The sequence below is a fragment of the Lagopus muta genome, chromosome 8, assembly GCF_023343835.1.
Source record: "Lagopus muta isolate bLagMut1 chromosome 8, bLagMut1 primary, whole genome shotgun sequence".
Taxonomy (NCBI): Eukaryota; Metazoa; Chordata; class Aves; order Galliformes; family Phasianidae; genus Lagopus; species Lagopus muta.
The window spans coordinates 10,312,375-10,334,210 of NC_064440.1; the positions used below are offsets into that span (position 1 = coordinate 10,312,375).

The 21,836-nt window shown below is 40.1% G+C and overlaps 1 protein-coding gene across 1 annotated transcript in view; it reads right to left on the minus strand.

Moving 5' to 3' along the window:
• Positions 1–7,192: 7,192 nt before the first annotated feature.
• The window catches only part of SLC49A4 (solute carrier family 49 member 4), a 58,555-nt gene continuing 43,911 nt past the window's right edge, over positions 7,193–21,836 (minus strand). The window contains exons 7-9 of the mRNA XM_048953851.1: positions 21,600–21,727; positions 12,051–12,233; positions 7,193–9,126 (exon numbers count right to left, since the gene is read on the minus strand). Coding sequence (XP_048809808.1) covers positions 9,011–9,126; positions 12,051–12,233; positions 21,600–21,727 — 427 coding nt within the window. The 3' untranslated portion in view covers positions 7,193–9,010. The remainder of the gene's footprint in view (positions 9,127–12,050; positions 12,234–21,599; positions 21,728–21,836) is intronic.

Sequence of the window (21,836 nt, forward strand, 5' to 3'; positions counted from 1 at the left end):
AAAATAAGAAAGGCAGTGCTGGTATTCAAATGCCACAGGGACAAACTGAAGGAAAAAAAAAGTACAAATCTAGTGTCCTTTCCATTAGGAGGTGACAAAATATGATTTTGAGGTAAATGAAATATAATTTTTTAATTGAAAAGAAAATTGATTTTTCTAGTTAGAGTGCTGATTCTCCCCTAAATCATTCTGGTTAAGAATGACTGAGGAAAGGATTCTCGTTACTGCTTATATTTTCTGAATAAGCCTCCTGAATCTCTCATGTGTATCACTCTGTTGTTTTTGTAATTATAAGTAGGGAGTAATTGTGCAAAGAAAATTAAAATAGCAAGTAGAGTAACAAATAATGTACCATTAGAGTAAAGCATAAACTACTAGAACTGGAACAATGTCATCTTCCATGTTAAAGAAGTTAGCAATTGCTTTCTGAGCTATTGATCAGCATTATGAGACTGGCCTTATAGGGACACAAAGAAGTTTAATGCAAAATTTAGGGTCGAAAAACCCTGAAAACCAATGGCTTTTGGTTTCAGAGAGGGCTCCAAACAAGGCTGTGGTGCGGGGGCAGCACCCTATGGCTGGGTGCCCCTTCTGAGGAAGGACTGGACTCATATGGGGGATTCTTCCCTTTCAGCTTGTAAGGAGAAAACCTGAGAAGGCTGCAAAGGCAGGTTTGAGCTGGGTGAGCAGACCCACAGGTTTCGGTGCTGTGCTAATCGCCTTCAAAAGCGACCACAAACCCCCTTGTGGGGAATGGGTCCTTGTGGGGTCATCTAGCCTCAACCCTTTTGCCCTGAATTCCTCTCTTTGGGCCACTGCTTCTGTTCTGCTTCAGCTGCAAACCCAGTCCTGCCATGGGAGGTGCATGCGCAGTTCCAGAGTCCCCATCCTGCTTTGTTTTAAAACCAACCCATTGCAAGAAACACAAATGCCATGAGGCTGCAGCCCCGCTCCCACAGAGGCTTCAGGGTGTGTGAAGAGTGAGATGGGGCCGAGTGTGTGATGGAGGTGGGGCACAACGGGGACAGGGCTGGGGAGAGATACGAATGGAACTCTTGTCCCAAACAGAAAACCTGGAGCGTGTCGCTGGACTCTGCAGTGGAGGCACATCACCCTTCCTATGCAATTGAACTCGATGGTACTTTAGTATAAAGGTGACCTAGACTGTAATCACTGCCTTTAGACACTGTGAATTTTTTTGGGGTACTCTGTATTTTTATATATTGTACAATGTAAAGAATAATTCAGAAATAAAACAGAACAACCTGGCGTGCTTGTGGGTTATTTCCCTGCTGTGGGGAGCTGCTTTCTGCATGAGGCGCCCAATGGGGCGAGAGCAAAACTCACCCCAAGTGCAGATACCAGACTTGGGGACATGGGGAGCAGGGCATGCAGCCATTGCAGGCTGGGTGTGCTGCAGCTGCTCCTCATCCCCTGCACTGAGATGCAAAGGGTTCCAGAAATCGGGGGGACACGCTCTGATTGAAGGATGATCATGGCCTCTCACAGCGGGATGTTATAGCTCCGCTTGCATTTATTAATCAAAGTAAAGACCATGAAAAGTGACAGAGTCAGGAACATTTTAGTTTATGTTCCGATGCAGCTCGAGACTTATATTGAAGTTTTATACAGAAAATTACACCATAATGTCATAAAAAATAGATTGGATTACTAATAACCTGAAACGTGCTGCACCTGCATACATAATACTTTAATCCTACTAAATCATAAGCTATCATTTGGGTGTTTTCATGTTCTCAAGTGTGCATACAGGAATTTCTTTTCAATGCAGACCATTAAAAAGTAATTGAGAGGCACAAGATCAGTAAAAATAAACTTGCTGTGAATAAGATGATTGATTTTTTTATCCAGTTTGCACCAAAACACAGAGGGGGCACTTCTGAATGGTTTCGTTTTGTAGCGAGACACCTCTGCGCACAATTAGAGCAAAGCAGCACGTCGGAGCCCACTTTCAATTTCCTTGAAATCTGTCTACCGCAACATTTTTTCCTAGGTGATAATTTGATTCATTAACATAACAGCTTCACTTGCAGCCCTGGCCCAGTTTGCTCTCCCACCATCACTCCACATCCCAGCTGTACCAGTTTAGTTTTCAAGTTCTTACCAGTGTAGGAAGCAGGGGTGCTCCACATTCAGTGCAGAGGCTTTGCTTGGAGCAGCAGCTGCAGAATGTCCCAGCACAGGGCTGCTTAGGGCTGAGCACGAAGAACACCAACAAAGGAGAAAACAGAAGGCTCAGTGCACTCCATTTCTACGTGCCCTCCAAGCGCCCTGCCAGAAATGCTCTGGGGGGTAGATCACCCCCCACACACACACCCTGTCCCTCTGCATAAATCCCTTTTGCTGTTTCCCCCTCTTCCCCCCCCCCCCCCCAACAGGGAACTCTGCTGAGTGCTTTGTAACCACTGCAAAATGGGTGAGTAAAGGTGTGTTAGCACCAAATGACATTATCAACAAACTGTGCCAGACCAACCTGGTGTCCTCCGCTGAAGAGGCCCTCGAGTCCTGCCTCTGCTTCCTGTAGGGACAGCTGTGGCAGTCAAAGAGGTCTGTAATGACACTCACAGTGCCTACAGGTCTATGGGATGGCTTCAGGGGGTTCTGCATCTGACCTGCACTCCCATGTTGTCCATCCCAAACTTCTGGTCAGAGGCCCCAGCCCACAAACTCCTTCCTGCACAGTTCCCAGTGCTTCTCCCTCTCCAGTGTACGTGCAAGAGTGCACGCTCTCAAACACACAGCTCAATTACCAAAGGCTTTGGAGAGTCATTAAAAATGCTGTTTTGCTAACAGCTGAAATGCATTTTGACATGTTTTCTTTAGTTCATTCATAGAACTTCACTCGTGTGGAATTGTCACTGCACTCTGCTTAGCAGCCAAGCTTCGGTTAATCACAGCAAGGCAGCTTTCAGGACTGCCCCACTCCACTCCCAAACACCAAAGCCCCACCACAGCCACCTCACCTCATTCCCAGCACTGAGGTGAGGACAAGTAGTGCCCTCCTCCAGTCATCAGACACGGGGAGAACCACAGAGCTCACAGCCATTGCCCACTGCTGGGGGAACTGCAGAGTGCTCCGCTTCTCTGCACCGGGTAATGAACCACCTCCAGCAGCACCGTTTGATATTTCTGTGATGTGAAGCATCAATGGCCACGGAGAAAATCATCCCCATCTCTGCAGTATTTAATTTACTGTCACAAGCAAGCGCTGCGCATGAGAGGCAAAGCACCGATGCGCTCTTATTGCTCTGGCAGCAGCCACGTTATTGTTTTCTGCTTTCAACATTTCTTAGCAACCACAAATTTTTCATAGGGCTCTTCACAGAAATTCTCTTTTTGCTGCACCCCATTTACATGCTCATATTGCTGTTGGCTTCACTTGGACTGGGACCTCCTCACGCTGTGGGGTGGCCACGTGGCAGATGCCAATGGCTGGAAAGATTAAATAAAAAGCAGGCAAAACATCTCCCTGAGCAAGGCTGAGCAGAGAGGGCTTGCCAGCTCAGGTCTGAGCCACACCCTGGCCCTGATCCCTCCAGCACAGACTGCTGCAGCACCGTGGCAATAAATGCGCCTGGGAGCAGTGTGGCCTCCAGCTCCCATATATAGGCTGGAAAGAGGTTGCTGCTAAGAATAGCGGGGCCCAGCTCCTCCCCACCACCGAGGCTGACAGAGCTCTTCCCGACACTGAGAGGAGGTGATGCTATTTTAAACTTGTCCGTGGCTGGGATGTTATTGAAGGGCCAGTCCTAGAACATAAACACGGATCCCAGTTGGGTCTTGTTTCAATCAGGTGAAGAATAAACATGAGCAAAGGGATGATGAAGGGTGGCCCTTCCAAAATAGCAAACCAGACGGCTCCCAGCATCTTGAGACAGGAAACCAGAACCAGAAGGTGATCTCTGCCCCCAGGGATGGGGCTCAGCCCTTCACACTGAGGATGCTCCACTGTGCAGCGGTACCTGCAGTACTTTTCATTGATTTTATAGCAGAAATAAGTGATTCCCTCGGGGAGCCGTATGAATTAATGAACACTGATGGCAGCACAGCTGAGTGACTTCTTTAATGTGCAACAAGCAGCATGTAAAGAGACACGCACATCACGGCGAGATTCCAGTGTTAAACAATACAGAGGGCGTGTTACGCTGACAGGTACATGGTGGCTTAAACATTATTTTCTGCAAAATAAAAAGTATTTCACATCAGAATATCACATACAAAAAGTAGAATTTGCCCTAAAATAAAGTTATATTAACCCATTTTAAAAAATTACAAAAGTAAAACGCATGCCAACTGCAGTGAAGTGGGTCGCAGCAGGAGTGCAGCTCAGGACGGAAGGCCACAGGGCTCAGGGCAGCCCATCCAGCCCATCCTCTGCACACATCCCTTTCTCCCACTGACCTCCCTGACCAAGCCCAACAAACCACTCGGTTGAGCACGAGATGCTCCTAACATACCAGGATCCCAAATGGAAGGCAGCAGCCAGCGCATCTGTGCAAATATTTGCTTTTTGCTGCTTGTCAAAACTTTGGGCCAAACTACATTTCCTCCTCTATTTATTAGTTTCATCTGCATTCAAAGACAAACTGTAAAAATTACAAGCAGATTGACAACAGCTGATTTTCACTGCGTCTGCTGCCTCTCACGGAACCCGGCTCCATGCCCTGAAGTGATGATCCCTGGTGAAGTGAGCAGACTCTCAGCTGCCTCCGACACCAACTTCACAGCAGGAACAACCGCAGCCCCACATGCATCCAGTCAGAAGCAAGTGCCACAGCCTGGTGCTTTAGGAACACTCGAAACAGCAACACTACCACCAAATCCATATACTTGATACAAGACCCATACAGGTGTAACCAAATCTTGCCAAATTATTACCAGAATCCATTATTACAACAACAAAGAAAATCTAATAAAATAAGCCCTGAGTGCTTTTGTTTTTTTTTTTCCCTTCAGATGCTAATTGACATTTGAACGTGATCTAAAGTAAGAAATAAGGATTAACAATTAAAAATCTGCTGTCAGAGCAGTGCAGGACAGCTAAATCCACTGTGCTCACCGCATAATCCCTGCTCATATTCCAGTCAATCCTCACACAGAACAGCACTTCCCTTCCCAGTAACAGCCAATATATGAATACCAATCCAGTTTATTTATTTTAGTGTCTAGGCAATGCATTACTATAGGATAAGCCAGAGATTAATAGCTCTCTCAGCACAAAACTTCACGTTCTATGGGGATTTGATTGACTGACAAGGTACTGCAATGCTGAAAGGCCCTACAGAAACCCCTCCCTCCCACATCAGCCTGTCCCCTCATAGCTACAGACACAGCATGGGATTTTCCAACCCATGTGAAGGTGAAGACGTCCCGCTTTCACAGATGGTTTGGAATAACTCAGCAGATGCTGTGAACCTGGAATAACTCAGCAGATGCTGTGAACCTAAGTCCACACCACAAGTAAGCCCTATCTGTTTGACTTGTCAAGTGCAGGAGCTGGGAGCTCTTCACCACAGTCCCTGCACTGCCACCGTGACAGGGGAGCACAAGGGAACTCGGCAAAGCAATGGATTCAAAAGGAAATTCATGGGTAAAAACAGCAAAGAGACAGTAAACAGCAGCATAAGCAGAGCCAGCTCCTACTAAATCCATTAGCAGTATGAAAGCTAGCTATAAAAAAGCCAGGAGAACCAAATTAAGAGTTATTAGTAAGGCAAACAGAAACACAAGAAGCAGACCAGAGTATAACTACTTGAAATGAAGATCTGTTAAAGAGAAGAGAATGACCGCTGTGCTCCTTCCCAGCATTTTCAAAATAAAATGTCCACAGTTATGCGTATTTTAGGGGGCTCTGCACTGCTGGGTAAAATTGCTCTTCTGGGCCATTAAGAGAAGCAAATAGAAAAAATAAGAAATATCCAAGAAATAATCCCAAAGCTTCAGTTGGGTTACTAACACAAAATGGACTGCTCCGCCATAGGATGCTGGTCCTGACTTACCGTTGTTGGTGACCATCAGACACCTCAGCAAGCACATTCACAGTCCCCACCTCCTGTTCCAAGCCAGACTTCTAGTCTAATAAGAGCACAGCACCTGAAGACTGCATGTCTGGAATACAGGGTACACATCAACTTGAAGTCATGTGGGTGCCATCCTTTGGCGTTCACTCCATTTCCATCAGATTTCAATCCGATTTCCATTAGATGTTCTGGGAATTCAGGTTGAGGCCTGCAGGCACAGCAGGTCTCCAACAGAGTCTTCTTGCACTGCTCAGCTCTGGGCAGCAGTTCGGTTTTCTGTGCAGAGGTACTGAGGGCTGTAATTAAGACCACACATTACAGTGCCCAAGACAGATGCACAAACTCTACAAAAGTTCAGGAGAGGAGTGAGTAATTCACAGCAAATCAGGAGAACACTCAACAAGGTTTAAAACAAGACCTTCAGTCTCCCTGACAGTAAGAGTCTGGATCTGGCAGCACTGACAAATATTTTGAATTGTTCACTGCTTTCTGGAACAGAAGAGGAAGAGGTTATAGTCTGAATGCTGCCTCAGGTGCTCCTCCATCTCAAAATAGTCTGGTCAGCAAAAAGATTAGAAACCTCTGTCACTTGGGACAGTGCCTGAATGGTACAATTTTCATCTTAATATAGCTACAGTAAATTGCAGAAGTAGAGCTCTGAAGAGCCATCCACGGGTGCAATTCTGCCATGACAATGCAACTCCAATCAAATTCTTGGCAAGCAATCCTAGTTTTCAGAAGACAATAGGTAGCAGCAGCTACTGGATACTGAAACCATTCCAGGCACTGAAAAGTAGTAAAAAGAAGCAGGGTGGTTAATACCATCCATCTGAAAAACAACAAAAGGAGATGCCGGTGGTTCTGAATATGATGGTTAGATTGATTAAGTCATCTCTACATAGGTCAGCTCCATTGTCTGCAAAGAGCCACTTGCAAGGGGGAAAAAAGATCATTTAGTAGTCGGTACAGGCAATGAGCTAAGTCAATTATCTGTTACTTACTACAGTAAATGCATCCATTGCTCAGAAAACATAAGAGCAGCTGCCATGAGACAGCATGCTTTATTTTGCTGCACAAATACACTCCTGAGTTGAAGGTATTAATGGCGCATCCTCTCTGCTAAATGAGAAGAGAATGAATGGATACATGTCTGAAAGGTAGTGCTCAGATCAGGTTTTATTTGAGTGAGTTTACAGTGTCTGTATCACTCAAGAAAGACAGAGAAGAGCCCCACGTAGGAGCAAAGGGCGTTTGATTCAAACTTCTATTGACACAGAACTCTGCACACCAACCTCCTCCAACACGTGCATGCGCTCCGTATTATAAAACAGCTACAGTAGGAAGTCATTCACCCCATGAAAAGAAAATTCATGTCACAGACAGCCCGTGTGTGTATTTTCATTCACGGCAGTGACTGGTTTAGCTACAAATAGTGGCATACCCACCATCCAGAGACAGGAATATTTAAAATAAACCTATGTAAACACATACCCTTATACAACTCATATATATATTTATAAAGATATGTATAAGATATATATAAGTTATATTTGTGTATACATAGATATAAACATGCAGACACACTCGCACACCTAACACAAAGCACAGCACACACATACAGGGAATATTGTAAATGATGATGAACTGAAATATAAGAATAGAATTAAGAAATTATTAGCAAGTTTAAAATTGAGTTAAAAAACTATTCCAAGTGTCTTCAATATTTACGTTCAAGTAAGGGCCACAATGACCACCAATTAGTTCTGATAAAAAGAGCTGGCATTATGTTTCCGTGTTATGCCAGAACTCATGAGATATTTCTCATTGTCATTTCGCTATCGGGGTGCCCCAGCAAACTATAAACATATTTTAGGAAACTGTGATTTTAAAGACTTGGATTAACAAACAGTATTGCTTAGGCACCCTCGATTGTAAACTAATCCTAAAAAAACATGCATATCTTAAGAGCATCAGAAGAGAACGACCAGGACTCAAATCCACATCCACACCAACAGGACTTAGCGGTGTGAACAGGTCTTCACAGTAGAAAAGAACAAAAGGCAGTACTAGAGATGGAGCATGAAGAGGTGAAACAGTGGCGGCCTTTAAAACTGCAAAATTTACCAAAAATTGACTCTACAGTAAACTTCTGAGGTACCACAGATGCCGTGTGCCCATACAGAACCATGGTGGTATTTCAGAGGCAAGTGTTGTGCAAGTCACGTTCAGTGGCAGCTACAGCTATCATTCGGATTATACATGCACCACAGTGACAAACACACACCTAGCAATGTTGCAAGGATTGTTTTGCTATTTAGTATGGCTAAAAGCCCTGGTACCAGTGTCTTATATCAGAAATCACTTTATTAGAATGTAAATGTAGTGTACAGCACCAAATTATTTTAGCTTAACTGTTTAATGGACACAGTATATAAATGACTGGCAATTTAGAAGACAGATCTTTAAAAAAAAAAAAAAAAAAAAGATTTTTCCTCTTTTTTTGTCCTCCTTTCCCTTTTTTTTTTTTTTTTTTTTTTTTTTGGTGAGATTATTCACTGTTCCTATTCTGATAGAAGACTCAAAAGTTACCAGTACCCCAGTGCATACTACCTTGAGTTGGCTCTCTCACACACACTCACACTAACATACACCTCACTGCTACATGAACAAAACAGCCTTCAAATAGAGAAACCCAGGTCAGACACTGGAAACTGTACATCAGATATATTCTTCTTGTGCATTTCAGGCATCTTTATGACCACTCAAGTTGCACGTTCATCTGCCTGTAATGAATGCAAATTGAGTGGGCTTGAATATAAGAAACATCCTGTCCTCACCTTCACTAATAAAGCCACAATTATATCTTGTATATTTTTTTCCCCCCTCTGGCTAGCTGTGCAAATCCAGGCAGATGTGCAGACTGTAAAAGTCAACTCAGTCTCTCCCAACCTGTCAGCAGTCCTGTGTTATCAAACAGAGACAACGACGTCGAGATAGAGTCTGTCGTAGGATTCCCGGAAGCACAGGATGAGGAGCAGGCTGAGCAGACATGATCCTGGGAGGCACCAGTTGAACCAGGAGAACTCTGGAAAGCAGAAGACAGAACCAATCTTAGTTATTGAACATGCTCCGTGTTTAAAGCTACTAAGACTTCTAATGTCAGTTAGAAACATGGCTGGTGGGTTTGGAGGAAATTGCTGCGTTCTTAACAAAATCTCGACAGCTTCACAATCAATAAATGGTTAGCATGGTCTATGGGACTCCTCCGTGGACTTCTATATACATATATATAAAACCAATGCCTCCAGCTAACACTAATGCTTCTTACCAGCCTGTCAATGCAGAAAGGGGGAAAAAAAATAATCTATTCTTGCTAATGGAGAATAAACCACTTCTGAACACTCTACTCATTAGTTCTTTGATTCCTATAGATTGAAAACTAAAACAAATTAAAAGCATAAGAAGCAGTAGGATTTGATTTTGAATCAAACCTGCTACGTGGGCTGAGGAGGGAAAACTAATTCCAAAAGACAAACCTTGTGAGTAGTGCAATCAATGCAATTTAAAACTAGTTGCACTAACTGCTGCTCAGCAGGCTCTTTTTAGCTGTTAGTTGCAACATTCTGCTCCTAAAAACATACGTTCCACATTCAAGAAATACTACTGCCTGATATTTTGTACTACTTAGCAGTGTCATTTAGAAGTAAGTGTATGACCCTTTTCCTTAAAATCTGTCAACGTTATAATGAAATATTACTAAAAAATATTTTCATTCTTTTTGAAATTGTTTATTGACTTTTACAGAAGCTAAGCTCTCCCTGAGTCTGAGTTAATCATAATCAAGACTTCAGCACTGCTACTTTCATAAACTTTACATTGCTAAAAGACAAAGCACAATTTATACTACCCAATGCAAAGGACAAGAGTCAAAGCTGGGGAAACCAAGCTCTCAGAACCAGCAACAACCAACAACCCCCTCTCCTCACAACACTTACAGATTTGGTGAGGCAATCAAAACCTTAATAAAATATTCCTAGGCTTGGAGTAGACAATATTGTTCACAGGTAAAAGCTATGCTACTATTTTCTGGGAGAAGCAATACTCTTCCTTAATTAGGGTAAACATACTTGAACTTGTATAACCCGAAAGACCACATTTTCCTCCTGAACCCTTCATGTCTTTTACGACACAGAATTTGGTACAGCATTGGAGCTTCATGCTAACATATGGATCACACAAAGCTAAAGGCTGATTTCTCTGTGGTTCCCACTTGGAATTCCCTGTAAGAAACCACATCCAGAAGCCGAGGCTTTTGGTCTCAGAGCACAGCACTAGAAACTAGGCTGAGGTTTCTGGAAGGTTGGAATTTCCCTTCTCAACCAAATTAGATGGACCAAAATCTTCAATGCACTGGAAAGTTTCTATTGCTCGATTCTTTCACAGCCTTTGCAACATCACAGTATGAGAAGAAATAAAAATTTAAACTACTGAAAGATTATTTGGCCTAAAAGCAAGGAGTGAACACGATACATTTGACTGAGTTCTGGTTTACCCATAAGCTTCTTAGATGTCATTAGAAGATGTATTTGATTCAAAGGGAAAACAAGTATTTAAGATCATTATCTAAATTCTAAAGGATTTTTCCTTTATCAAAGGAGCCAATAGCATCCACCAGCACTGACTGCCTCCAGCGATCACAAACATCTGTAATTTTGATCGTTTCTGATACTCCATCACTGAGAATGGATCATCTTGAGCACAGATAACTTCTTCCTCCTCCTTTGGAGAAATAGGGAAAAGATTCCAAGTGTGTGAATACACTAATTTCAGGTATACCTGCTAGAGAATAAAATGGCCTGAAATACCCTGTTCATGAGGGAATAAATTCACTCTAGCACAATTCTTCAGTCACAGGAAATTAAGAGTATGCAAATATTACAAGAGATTGTGTCCCAATTCCTTGGTTTTTAAGCACTTCAGAACACCTTACTCTGAAAAAATGTTGAAAATATCCTCAGAATATTCTGTACCATCTTTTCAGCTCAGGTTTAAATGTTGGAAATAATAATATATGTGAACAGAATTCACACCAATTAATATTAATCATAAAAGCATTCTTTAAGATGTAAGGAGTAAACATCGTACATGGAGGCTGGTGTGGATAGAATCCACTTTTTACAACAACGCAATTCAGTAAAAGCATGAAAAAAAAAATCTTCTTTCTCAATTTTTGTCCACAGAACGTAATTCAGAATGTAATCATTAACCTACATATAATTACTTGTCAGAAAGATACACAAGCCATGTTGAAAAGTAGCACTGCACTGTAACCTTTAATTTCAAACACATTTCATTCTGAAATTTACCAGTCTCTTCTGAGTTACAAAACAAAACATCCATCCAACTCATCCATCCAAGCCATCCACATCAGTATCTCCAGGAGAAAGCTAGCAGGAAACAGCATCAGATGCTTTGCTGAAGTCCAAGTAAACAACATCCACAGCCTTTCCCTCATTCACTAAGCAGCTCATCTTGTCATAGGAGAGTAATAAGAATTTATTATAGTCTATTAAACAGCAAGTTTGAAGTCTGATTATAAATTATGAGGAAGCAAATAATACTCCCGAGATTAGAAAACCTGAAGATGCTGATGAAAATATCAAACAAGACAATGTTCTGCCTCACTGGGCCACTGGATTATCTAAAGGAATATTTATCCATAAAAATCTAAATAAAAATTTACAAAAATATGATGACTGTGCATCTTGATGAGCTCTGGTTACAGCAAATTTCAAGTGGAACATGTCTACATACATCTTACAAAGAAAAGCATTTTGTTTTTATTAACAGGCACGTAGAAAAGGACAATTCAAGTTCTTTTCCCTTGCTACTAACTGGGATTCATGCATTTGATTATTAACAGAAATTGTATATGCAAATTCCTCTCCTTACTGACAAGGGTATGTCTTCACGGGGAATTACATTTTCGAAGTAACTCATATTTCTTACCTGTGTGGTAAAACGTGAGGAAAAACAAAAGCACTCCCATAAACACATTACTCAAAAAGGTGACAACTCCACAGGTAATTCCTTCTGGAACAGGGTAGACTGTTTCCACAAAGAGCTCAAAGAATATTGGTATGCTGCTGTTGAGAAATATGCCCAACAAAATACAGGATGTATACAGTGTGGCTGTAAGAGAAACAAAAACAGCTATTAGTTTCACTCTGGTGTTTTTCCCCATATACAGAGCTGTCATGAACAGTAATATCTGAGCAAACAAAAACACAAACTTTTTTTTTATCCTTTGTGTATTACAAACTATATCACATCCCACTGTCCCACTAGTATTAGGTTGAAAGCATGCATTGTTGGCTTTTTTTTTTTATTTTATAAAGAGGTTTTTTAATTGTTATTTTTTAATTATTGATGCTTAAAACAGAACCTGTTAAGAGACATTCTGTGACTTAGAATTCATTTGTAAGAAGAAATAAGCACAGAATTATGAATGCAAACCATCACCTACAGTCTGATTTATCTCTGAAATGAACAGTAACTATTGTCCTGTGTACAATTAGAGAAGGGAGCAATTAATGCTGTGAATTGGAAATGGACACAGATTAACCTTCCGACTTAGCCCTAAAGGTCAGGACTAATTTTGCTTCCATTTTACCAATAAATACTAATGATTTAGCAGATAACAAGACATTAGTATTCATCAAAGCCTGAGTGGCAACATGTTGAATCCCATTTGGCTTCAATAGGAAATGAAGGGCATCCAGTGCCTAGAAGGAATGGGATGTATTTGATAAGGCATATTTTTCACCACTGTACAGCTTATTTGTCTTGGGTGAATAGCAGAAGAACACAGATGTTTCTTCAGTACCTTCAGATATTTTGTTCTACGATTTCCAACACTGCCAAACACTTTACTTCTGAAAAATAGAAAATCTCAGAAGAATTTAGCACTGAATTCAGAAATTGAAATAAGTTTGCTAAGTTCTGTCTAGGAAACAAGATGACATCTGGACCAGCAATCTGATCCGAGTTACCAGTCAAGAAAACATAACATGTAAGGTCGACGGTAGATGGAAAGAGGAACAGGATAGATTTAGACTAGATGTCAGGAAGAAATTCTGTACTGTGAGGGTTGGTGAGACACTGGAACAGGTTGCCCAATGAGGCTGTGGATGCCCCCTCCCTGGAAGCATTCAAGGCCAGGCTGGATGGGGCTGTGAGCAACCTGGTCTAGAGGGAGGTACCTATAGCAGGAGGTTGAAGTAAATGATCTTAAAAGGTCCCTTCCAACACAAACCGTTCTACAATTCCATGATTGTAAGGTATAAGGAAACAATTAGAAGGCATATAGGTGAGGAAATTAATTTCTCAAGTTTCCAACAAAATGACAAGATAGCGTAAAGCGTATTATTTTTCAGATGCAAAAGCATTAAGTCATAGGAAAACTTTTTATAGCATCTTCTCACTGAAGTTTGCTACTAAATTCTTAGGTTCTTTTCCCCCCTTGTACAGATATCTATGCTTATATAAAGTAGGCAACACATTTTCAGTTTAATTTTGCTTTCTTCTGTCTTAGAAAGAGGAGAACTGAAAAATCTCTGCTTCATCTTGTGAAGCACTGTTCAGTCATCCAACTGCAAAGCTGTAAGGAAGCAGGACACTTCCAGTTTAAAAAGAAGCCTAACATCACAATTTGTTAAAATATGAAGAATCATGGAAAAGAGATCAAGGCATTAAAAGATAGAGCAGAAAGGGTTATCTATCAGATCCTTCATTTGATGTGGTATGCTTGCAAGGCGCAGAGACACAATGCTTTCTCTACAGAGGATTTGCCTGGACAAGAAAAAGAATACAGAAGACTCAGCCAGAAAGGTGATATTGATGGTATAACTTCAGGAGGGACTGCTGGCCACTCTGCTTTTTCTTTTTCCCCCAAACATACCAGAATGTTCTGAGTCACAAGTTAAAAAAAAATAAAATAAAAAAACAATTTTTGTTAACATCCAATAAGAGGGTGTTAGTGCATATTGCTCTATTGCTCTGTAACTGCTTTCAGATGTACACAGCAAATCTGAACATGGAATTCAGCTATTGGAAATTTGTGTTGGCTTGTGTTGGCGATGAAATACAAGGAATCTCCAAAGACAAATGAACATCTGCTACTTGTTACCTTCAATTGAAGATATCCATAGATAACTATTTGCAACTTCTAGAAAACATCCAGAACTTTCCCAAAAGCAAAAACAAACAAATAAACAAAACAACAACAACAACAACAACCATGTAATTGCAAAGAGGAATTCCATATTCTAACACCAAACAGTGGAAATAGTCATGAAGCTGCTGGCTGTTACAGTGAGCAGCAGCAGAAGTGGGGCTGCTCACAGCATCTCTGCAGCATGACTCATGCTCTCCCTCAAACTCCAGCAGTCAGACCAGGGAGGCGGCATGCCTCCAAACTGTGGGGATCTCCAGACATTTCCTTCACAAACTGAGTGGCTCACACCTAACATTCCTGCTCAAGGGCAACAAGGCACTGCAGCAAGAAGAATACCACCTATTAATGGTGACTGTTTCCTTCCTACTGCAGTGACCTTGCACCAAATGAATGTAACTACCAGGATTGTATACTGTAGGAGAACAGCTGCTGAACTTACAGGAAATGTTTTTTCGATTAAGACAATCTCGATGACAGTCAATGGAAATGAATATAAGGATATGAAAGTGCTGACAAATTAAAAAAAAAAAAATAATAATAAAAATGATTTGCCAAGAAGCTAGTATGATATTATGCTCTAAATCCTATCAAAGACAAACAACTAGTAAGCACATGTTTGGACAGAAGCATCCTCCGGGGAACTGTGTCATGCTATTAGTATGAAAAAGCCTGCTTTTCCTTAGGAAAAGGAATTAACTGCCTGTGAAGCTATGTGCAAAAGTGTGCACCTGAGACAGTGGCAGCTGTGGGCATCCATGAATAACAGAACTGGTCTAGGTTTCTTTAAGCTACTTCCATTAATGTCACATTTTAAAGATCTGGGTAGCTATTTCACACACTGACCACTGCAAAGCAGAGCAGAAAAAGCAACATGCCTATCCAAAGCACAGCTGCTTTAGAAGAACTGGCCTGGAGCTACCCTGGGAGGAGCCTCCAATGTCTTTCAGCCATGCAGTATTCCTGCTTGAGGTGCAATGCCAGTAAGAAAGCAAGGAACAAAGTGAGTCAATATAATGTCACTACAGATGTTACTTGTTAGATGAAGTGAGGCAGTGATTTGGGACTGATATTGCCACAGTGGCTTATCACAAAAAGGAGAAAGTTGTAAGTAATCAGGTTCCATTTCAGCTTCCTCTCTACCACAAGTTGTTAGCTACAGGAAGATAAATTAATGCCTGTAACCCAGAAACAGACTTTATTTCCTCCCAGCTACCTGCTGTGGCAAGAGCTTCATAATAGAAAAAAGTAAATTAGGAGTTAGAATGAGGAAAGGGTTTAAGTGACAGCATCCACTTGTTTGTTCCTGGATGAGCTTGCAACACAGCAGAAGGCGTCTTGCATTTCTCTCTCAGACATTCAAACAAATTCCCAGAACTTCCCAGGATGTTCTGAAACACATCCACAAATTTCATTTTAAAATACACCATCATCACTACTGATCTACAACTACAAAGCTCAATCCAAAACTAAATTAAATTAATGGAAGGATCTCCACCAGTCTAAATGGTTCTTATCGTTCTGTTGGCACATACAACTTGGACGGTTTCCAATGAACAATAAGAAATATTACCATTTCATTTTTTTTTAAAAAGTATTTCACAGATACATTTGCTAGAGAAATGCAGACACCAGTGCAGTATTGAGTACAAAGAAGCATCTTCTTCCAAAGTCCTTTGACAGAACTCTTGAATACTGTACATTTTGCAATAGTTCTCAGACAAACTGAGGTAAGACTTGCACAAACTTCATATAAATCAACAGGAAAGTAAAAACAACTTAACATTCCTCGTGGGCATAGCATACAATTTAAGTGAAGCCTACGGAGATCTGGGGCATTTTGTTATTGTTGATTATAATAGCATCCCAAATGCCAAAATGAAAGGATAATGCCTTATGCGGATGAATACTTCGTGGACTTCAGTATTTTCACAAATGAGCTAAACAAGTCAAAGTTAGTTCCTATCAAACTCCCTCAAGTCTGTTAAAGTGAAGAGAATCTTCTCCATAACTTAATCCTTGCTATTGGCAACATTAAGAATAGACATTGAAGAAGTTGCCTTCAATTTTTTCCATGAGAAATGTGACTGCCCCAAGGTAAAACAGCAATTTTTATTATAAATCACTTATAGGAACAACAACAAATAAAGAAAAAAACAATAACAAAAAAAACCAAAACCAGTAGAAGGATGTCTCTATACTCTGTATTTATAACGTCAATGTGTCTCATTGCATAAATCTCTATTCCAGCATGTGTTGATCAAATTCTTATCTCATGATATAGCCATAAAAGTAAACAAAAATTTGATCAAATTGCATTTGTTCAATATACTTCCCAAGAGAAAAGCAAGTAGAACTTGCTTGGAAAGCAGAGTATTTGCTTTATTAAAAAAAAAACAAAACAAAAAAACAAAAAACAGAAGAAACTGGTGAGTGATCATCACCCCCCATCAGGAATACAAAGGTCATTACTGCAAACTTACAAGTTGGAAAAGTACAACAGGAGGGGAAGTAATAAGACCTACCTAGAGACTTACTCAGAGCCATAAGCAACAGGCTGAAGCTAGAAATAAGAAACAAACCTCAGTTTCCATATTTTCAGGCCTATTTTATCCTTTGAGGCAGCAAGGCATAGTATGTCTTGTTTATAGTAAAGAAATTAAACTCAAATAATGAAACCATCAGTATTACATAACTAATATTCCTCTTTCTCAATACTGTGCTTCGCAGATGAGGATGGGGAGACAGATGTGTTTATAATGTTCAATCTGCTCAACCTGAAAAATAATGCTTAGACTGCTTAACCTAAATACAGTAATCAACTCGCAGAGTTGCCACAGTATTCAGAGTATCTGCCAAGCAGCACCAGTAAAGATTTTGTAAAGCAGAATTCTGCTGAATGTGCTCATAAATATTAGAATATTCTTGATATGCTAGGCTGAAAACATTCCATCTGAGCTGCAAGCAACCAGCACTGCATTATCAAGTTTTAGAAAATGCTGGCATTTGTATCCAGAGATACTACCAGCTACACAAAGTGACAAGATACTGAAACTGGCATTACAATGCGTTACACAATTATTTGGGGTCAAAGCTTCCCTTTGTACATAAATTCACATAATGAAGCTCGGTACAAAGCAAACTAACAATGGGTTTGGCACAGAGAAAGAGAGATCAGCAGCTGCATTGGGAATTCAACAGAGAAAACTATTTTAATACCCAATGTCTATATAAAACGGTCTTTGAAACTAGCTGAAAAATGCAAATAATATACACTAGAATTTCTTAAAAGAAAATTCAGAAGACAATTCTTGTTTAAAACAAAAACTAATTTCAGAATGAAGGATTTTTAAGAGCTATGATTAGCTGATGAGAAGTGTTTGCAATAGAAGATACAGCAGCTATGATGGCATTGTTATTACTGCCTTGCTTTCTTTTTCTCCACACTGGCAGTTATGGGTCTGTTATGGCTCACACACAAGACTCCAAATACACCTTCCCTAAAGTCTTCTGGAGATATATTCAGAAGTCAGAAACTGAGATAAAACTTGTCTCACCCTGTGGCAGGAGGAAAAACTCTTCATGATAATGCAAAGCAGTGCACGTATTATACAATACAAACAATGTTAAACAGTATAATTTAAAGGAAACACAAAGCAGTCATTGATTTTTAATATCTACATTAAAGGTCTCCCTTCTAAGTAATTACATTTTTATAGGAGATCTTTAGATGATGTTGTGCCTATTTATAAGGAATTAGGAGTGTGTTATACAAACAAGTGCAGGATGAAACTCTTTGCTGTGTCTGTTTTCTCAAATACAATTCCTCCTCCAGTCTTTAAATTAGATATTACTACAAGTGCTACAAAGTATATTGATTAAAAGTGTTTTTTTGTTTGTTTTTGGAAAACAAAAATAGTCATTAGATATTTCCATCCCCTTCTTTTCGGATGAATAATCAGCCAAACTCTCTTTTCATTTCAGCATTTCAAAAGCCTGCCTGCCTGCAAACATAGATGGGTAAGGAAATAGTCTGGAGACCAGATGAGAGAACAGGAAAAGGTTTTCAGAAAGGGGAACAAGTATATGTGCTAGGCAATATCCACCTACTAAAGGAAAACACTATTTTTGGACTTGGTGAAATCACTGGCAAGGCCCACCTATGGATGCAAACATTACCTGTAGATCAATCAGCTATCAGCTGAGATGAACCTGCCTTCATCTCTACGCTGAAGCTCTCACTAACACCTTGACCAGTATAAAGACACCCATGAGGTATCGTGCTTCCTCATCACACCCAGTGACCTGTCATTAAAATGCACCAGCACTCCACCAGGTCATCTGGGTATTTCAGGAGTCTCCAGATACTGCTGAAAATGGCAATGCCTGTGATTTTATAGGGCAAACATTGATCTGTTCAAGAGAACAACATCAGAGAGAGAACGAGAGAGGGAACCTCTCACAAAATGGAAGCTAGCACGCTGGAAGGCAAAGTATCCTTACAAGAACAAAGATACACAAGTTCTCTCTACAGTCAGCTCTGAACCCTGCTTGCTCTGCCTCAGCATCTGAATAAGATTCCATGACAAGTATGGTTCAAGACCCATCACTTGCAGATCAGCGCTGCCAAGCCAAACACTGGAGTTCTTTGCCACAGGACTGAAAGAAGCCAAAGAGTCTTACTTTCACCTCCTTGGCTTCGTCACATCCTGTTGCCCTCAGTAACATACTGATCCCTGTGTTACAGCAGGTCTTCAGCAAGGCCTGCAAAGTAGCTCTGAGGTACGAAGCAATTACAGAGATTTTACTACAAACAATCACAAAAACATACAGACAAAGAAAAAACTCTGCCATGATGAGTTTTGTTTTTCCCAGCTTCCAACCATAGAAGAACACTCAGAGGACAACCACCTGAAAGGCCACTGTCAACATTGGTCCATCAGGTATGTAGAATGACGTCTATCCTAGGCAGCTATCTCAAACCACTTCAGAAAGCAGGCAGACAATGGCCTGCAGTAGATCTCTAATATTTTGGCTGATACACTCTACATCTCAATTTTTAATTAAAAGAAGAAAAAAGAAAAAAAAAAAAAAAAAAAAAAGAAAGAAGCTCATCAAAATCAATTCAAATGTACCATTTCTCCCAATTACTGTGGAACGCACAGGTCATCATCGTACCGCATCATTATGTTGAGGAATAATCTAGCATGAAGTTCCATAAATTAGCTTAAATAGCTTGTGTGTTTTCATCCATAACACTGTATTTCATAAAGATATGCCATTGCTTTCTCGTGTATGAGGATCTAAAATAAACAGGCACATTACAACTATTTTATAAACTTTAGCAGAAAAAGCTGATACAAAACCTCCCCAAATGATCTATGAAGTTTAAACATTACAACAAAGGAATAAAAAAAGAAACAAATTGGTGGTTATACATCAGGCCTTGATGCCTAATGCCTACTGGCCTAGCAGACTGTGCGACCTGGTGTAGGGAACCTGCTTTGGCAGGGGGGTTGGACTCGATGATCTCTGGAGGTCCCTTCCAAGCCCTACAATTCTGTGATTCTGTGACTCTTTTTCCAGAGGTATGCATCACACTGATGGCATTTCTATTCAAAATAATCCTTTGTTTTACAGGAAAGAGTTCCACGTTTCCAGGGAAATGTGTATGAACACTACAGATTGAAAAACCCAAAAGATAATTTACAATTCAATTTAAGGAACTACTCATTTTAGAACAAACATGCATGAAAAGAATTCAGTTTCTGCATTTTTATGATGGGATGTTAAGTTCAGCACACTTCACATGATGTGCTAAATATCTCAATACGCTCTTATGCCTTGACAGTGGCAGACCTAACAAAAATAAAACTAATCTAACAAAAAACAGCACAGTAATGACAGTAATGCACAAATATGCTCTGGACAAGTAGGAATCCCTGCATGCTGAGCAATTTGACAAAAAAAAAAAAAAAAAAAAAAAAAAAAAAAAAAAGTCAATCAGAGTTGGGTTTTGTTTTGGATCATTGGCAAATACATCTGTAATGACTTTCACCTCCTGAAAACCTCTCTGCTTCATTCTTATGCATAGACTTGAAGGGACATTTGGCTTGTTGCATCAATTCAGAAGATAGAGTTACTGTACAAATTTACATTACTGCAGGCTTGTAGCAATGAAGCAGACAAGCACAAAAAAGTAAGAGCTTTTATGGCATGGAGAAGAAAAGTGTAGTCATTTGTTATGACAACCACCATGAAGTCTGATTTATTTACTAAGTTTTACTTCTGAGAAAAAATTTTTGAAGAAAGTTGAAATCACAAGATAACTCATGAATCTGACCAATCACCATCCAGAGGGTGAAATTCTCTCCTGAACTGATCATGTATTTCAACTTGCCATTCCCACTCCTGGTTTATAGTTATGACACACGCAATGTGCCAAGAACATTACTAAAAGTAAAATTTAATTTGAATAAAGGAATATTTTATGTAATACTTTCCATAACAACCTCTTTATTAAATACAGGGAAGAAAAAAAACATGGTTTTTATATTTTCATGATTTAGTTTTACTATTACTCATTATTCTGCTGGATGAAGGCCCTGGAATTAAGGGTATATCAATCCTTTGGTGCAGATAGGAAGGTGAAGAACAGATTAGAAAAAAAGAAAAAAGCAGTGCTGATTTTCAAATACGGGTCCAGTCAACTGGAAACATGAGTACAACTCTGATCTTTTCCTCCACTTCTGCCAACAGCTACTTCCCATCCTTCTGATGGGAAGGATGAGTAAATTTGGGGCTGGAGTTGTCCCCTGAACCTGCACGAAGATACTACCAGTAGAGGGGGGGAGGACAGCATATTGTAGCGACAGCTGAAGATACCATGGCTCACCTTAGTTTAAACTGCAGCATGTTTCCAAGCATTAATGCAAGTTTCAAAGCCCTACATTCCCAGACATGTCACTATTTCTTATTATATGCAACACTACTTCCATTCACAGGATTATTATTTATTATTATTGTATATCACCACTGTTACTCCTAAACAGCAGCAGAAGAAAATTATTCAATCCCAAAATAAATCTGAAATGTGTAGTCTAGGTTACTCTACTAATTTTTGTTTGGTCTTAATCCTTGTATGAAGCAACTTAAAAATTTCTTAGAGAATACAGAAGGATTTTCCAAGCCTTTTCTTTTGCTCTTGGTAAAATTACCTACAGCTAAAGATACCTGACCAACTTATTACATATTTGATTTAAGACTGCAAGCATACATCTGCAATACAGACTATAAATAATACAAATTAAAGTTATTGTCAATACCTGTGGTTAAAGGCAGATGGGTGACAGTAGTTAGACAGGTGAGAGTGAACCAGGTTGATGCTAACGTTGCTCCAGATAAAAGCAGCAGCAGAATAAATTTCAGCATGCCCCTAATAAAATCTGCAAATCTAAAAAAACAAAACAAAACAAAAAAAAAAACAACCCACAGATCAGAGCAGTACAAATGCTAATTTTCACATTACTTAAACATGATGGTTGGCAATTAATTCAGTAAAT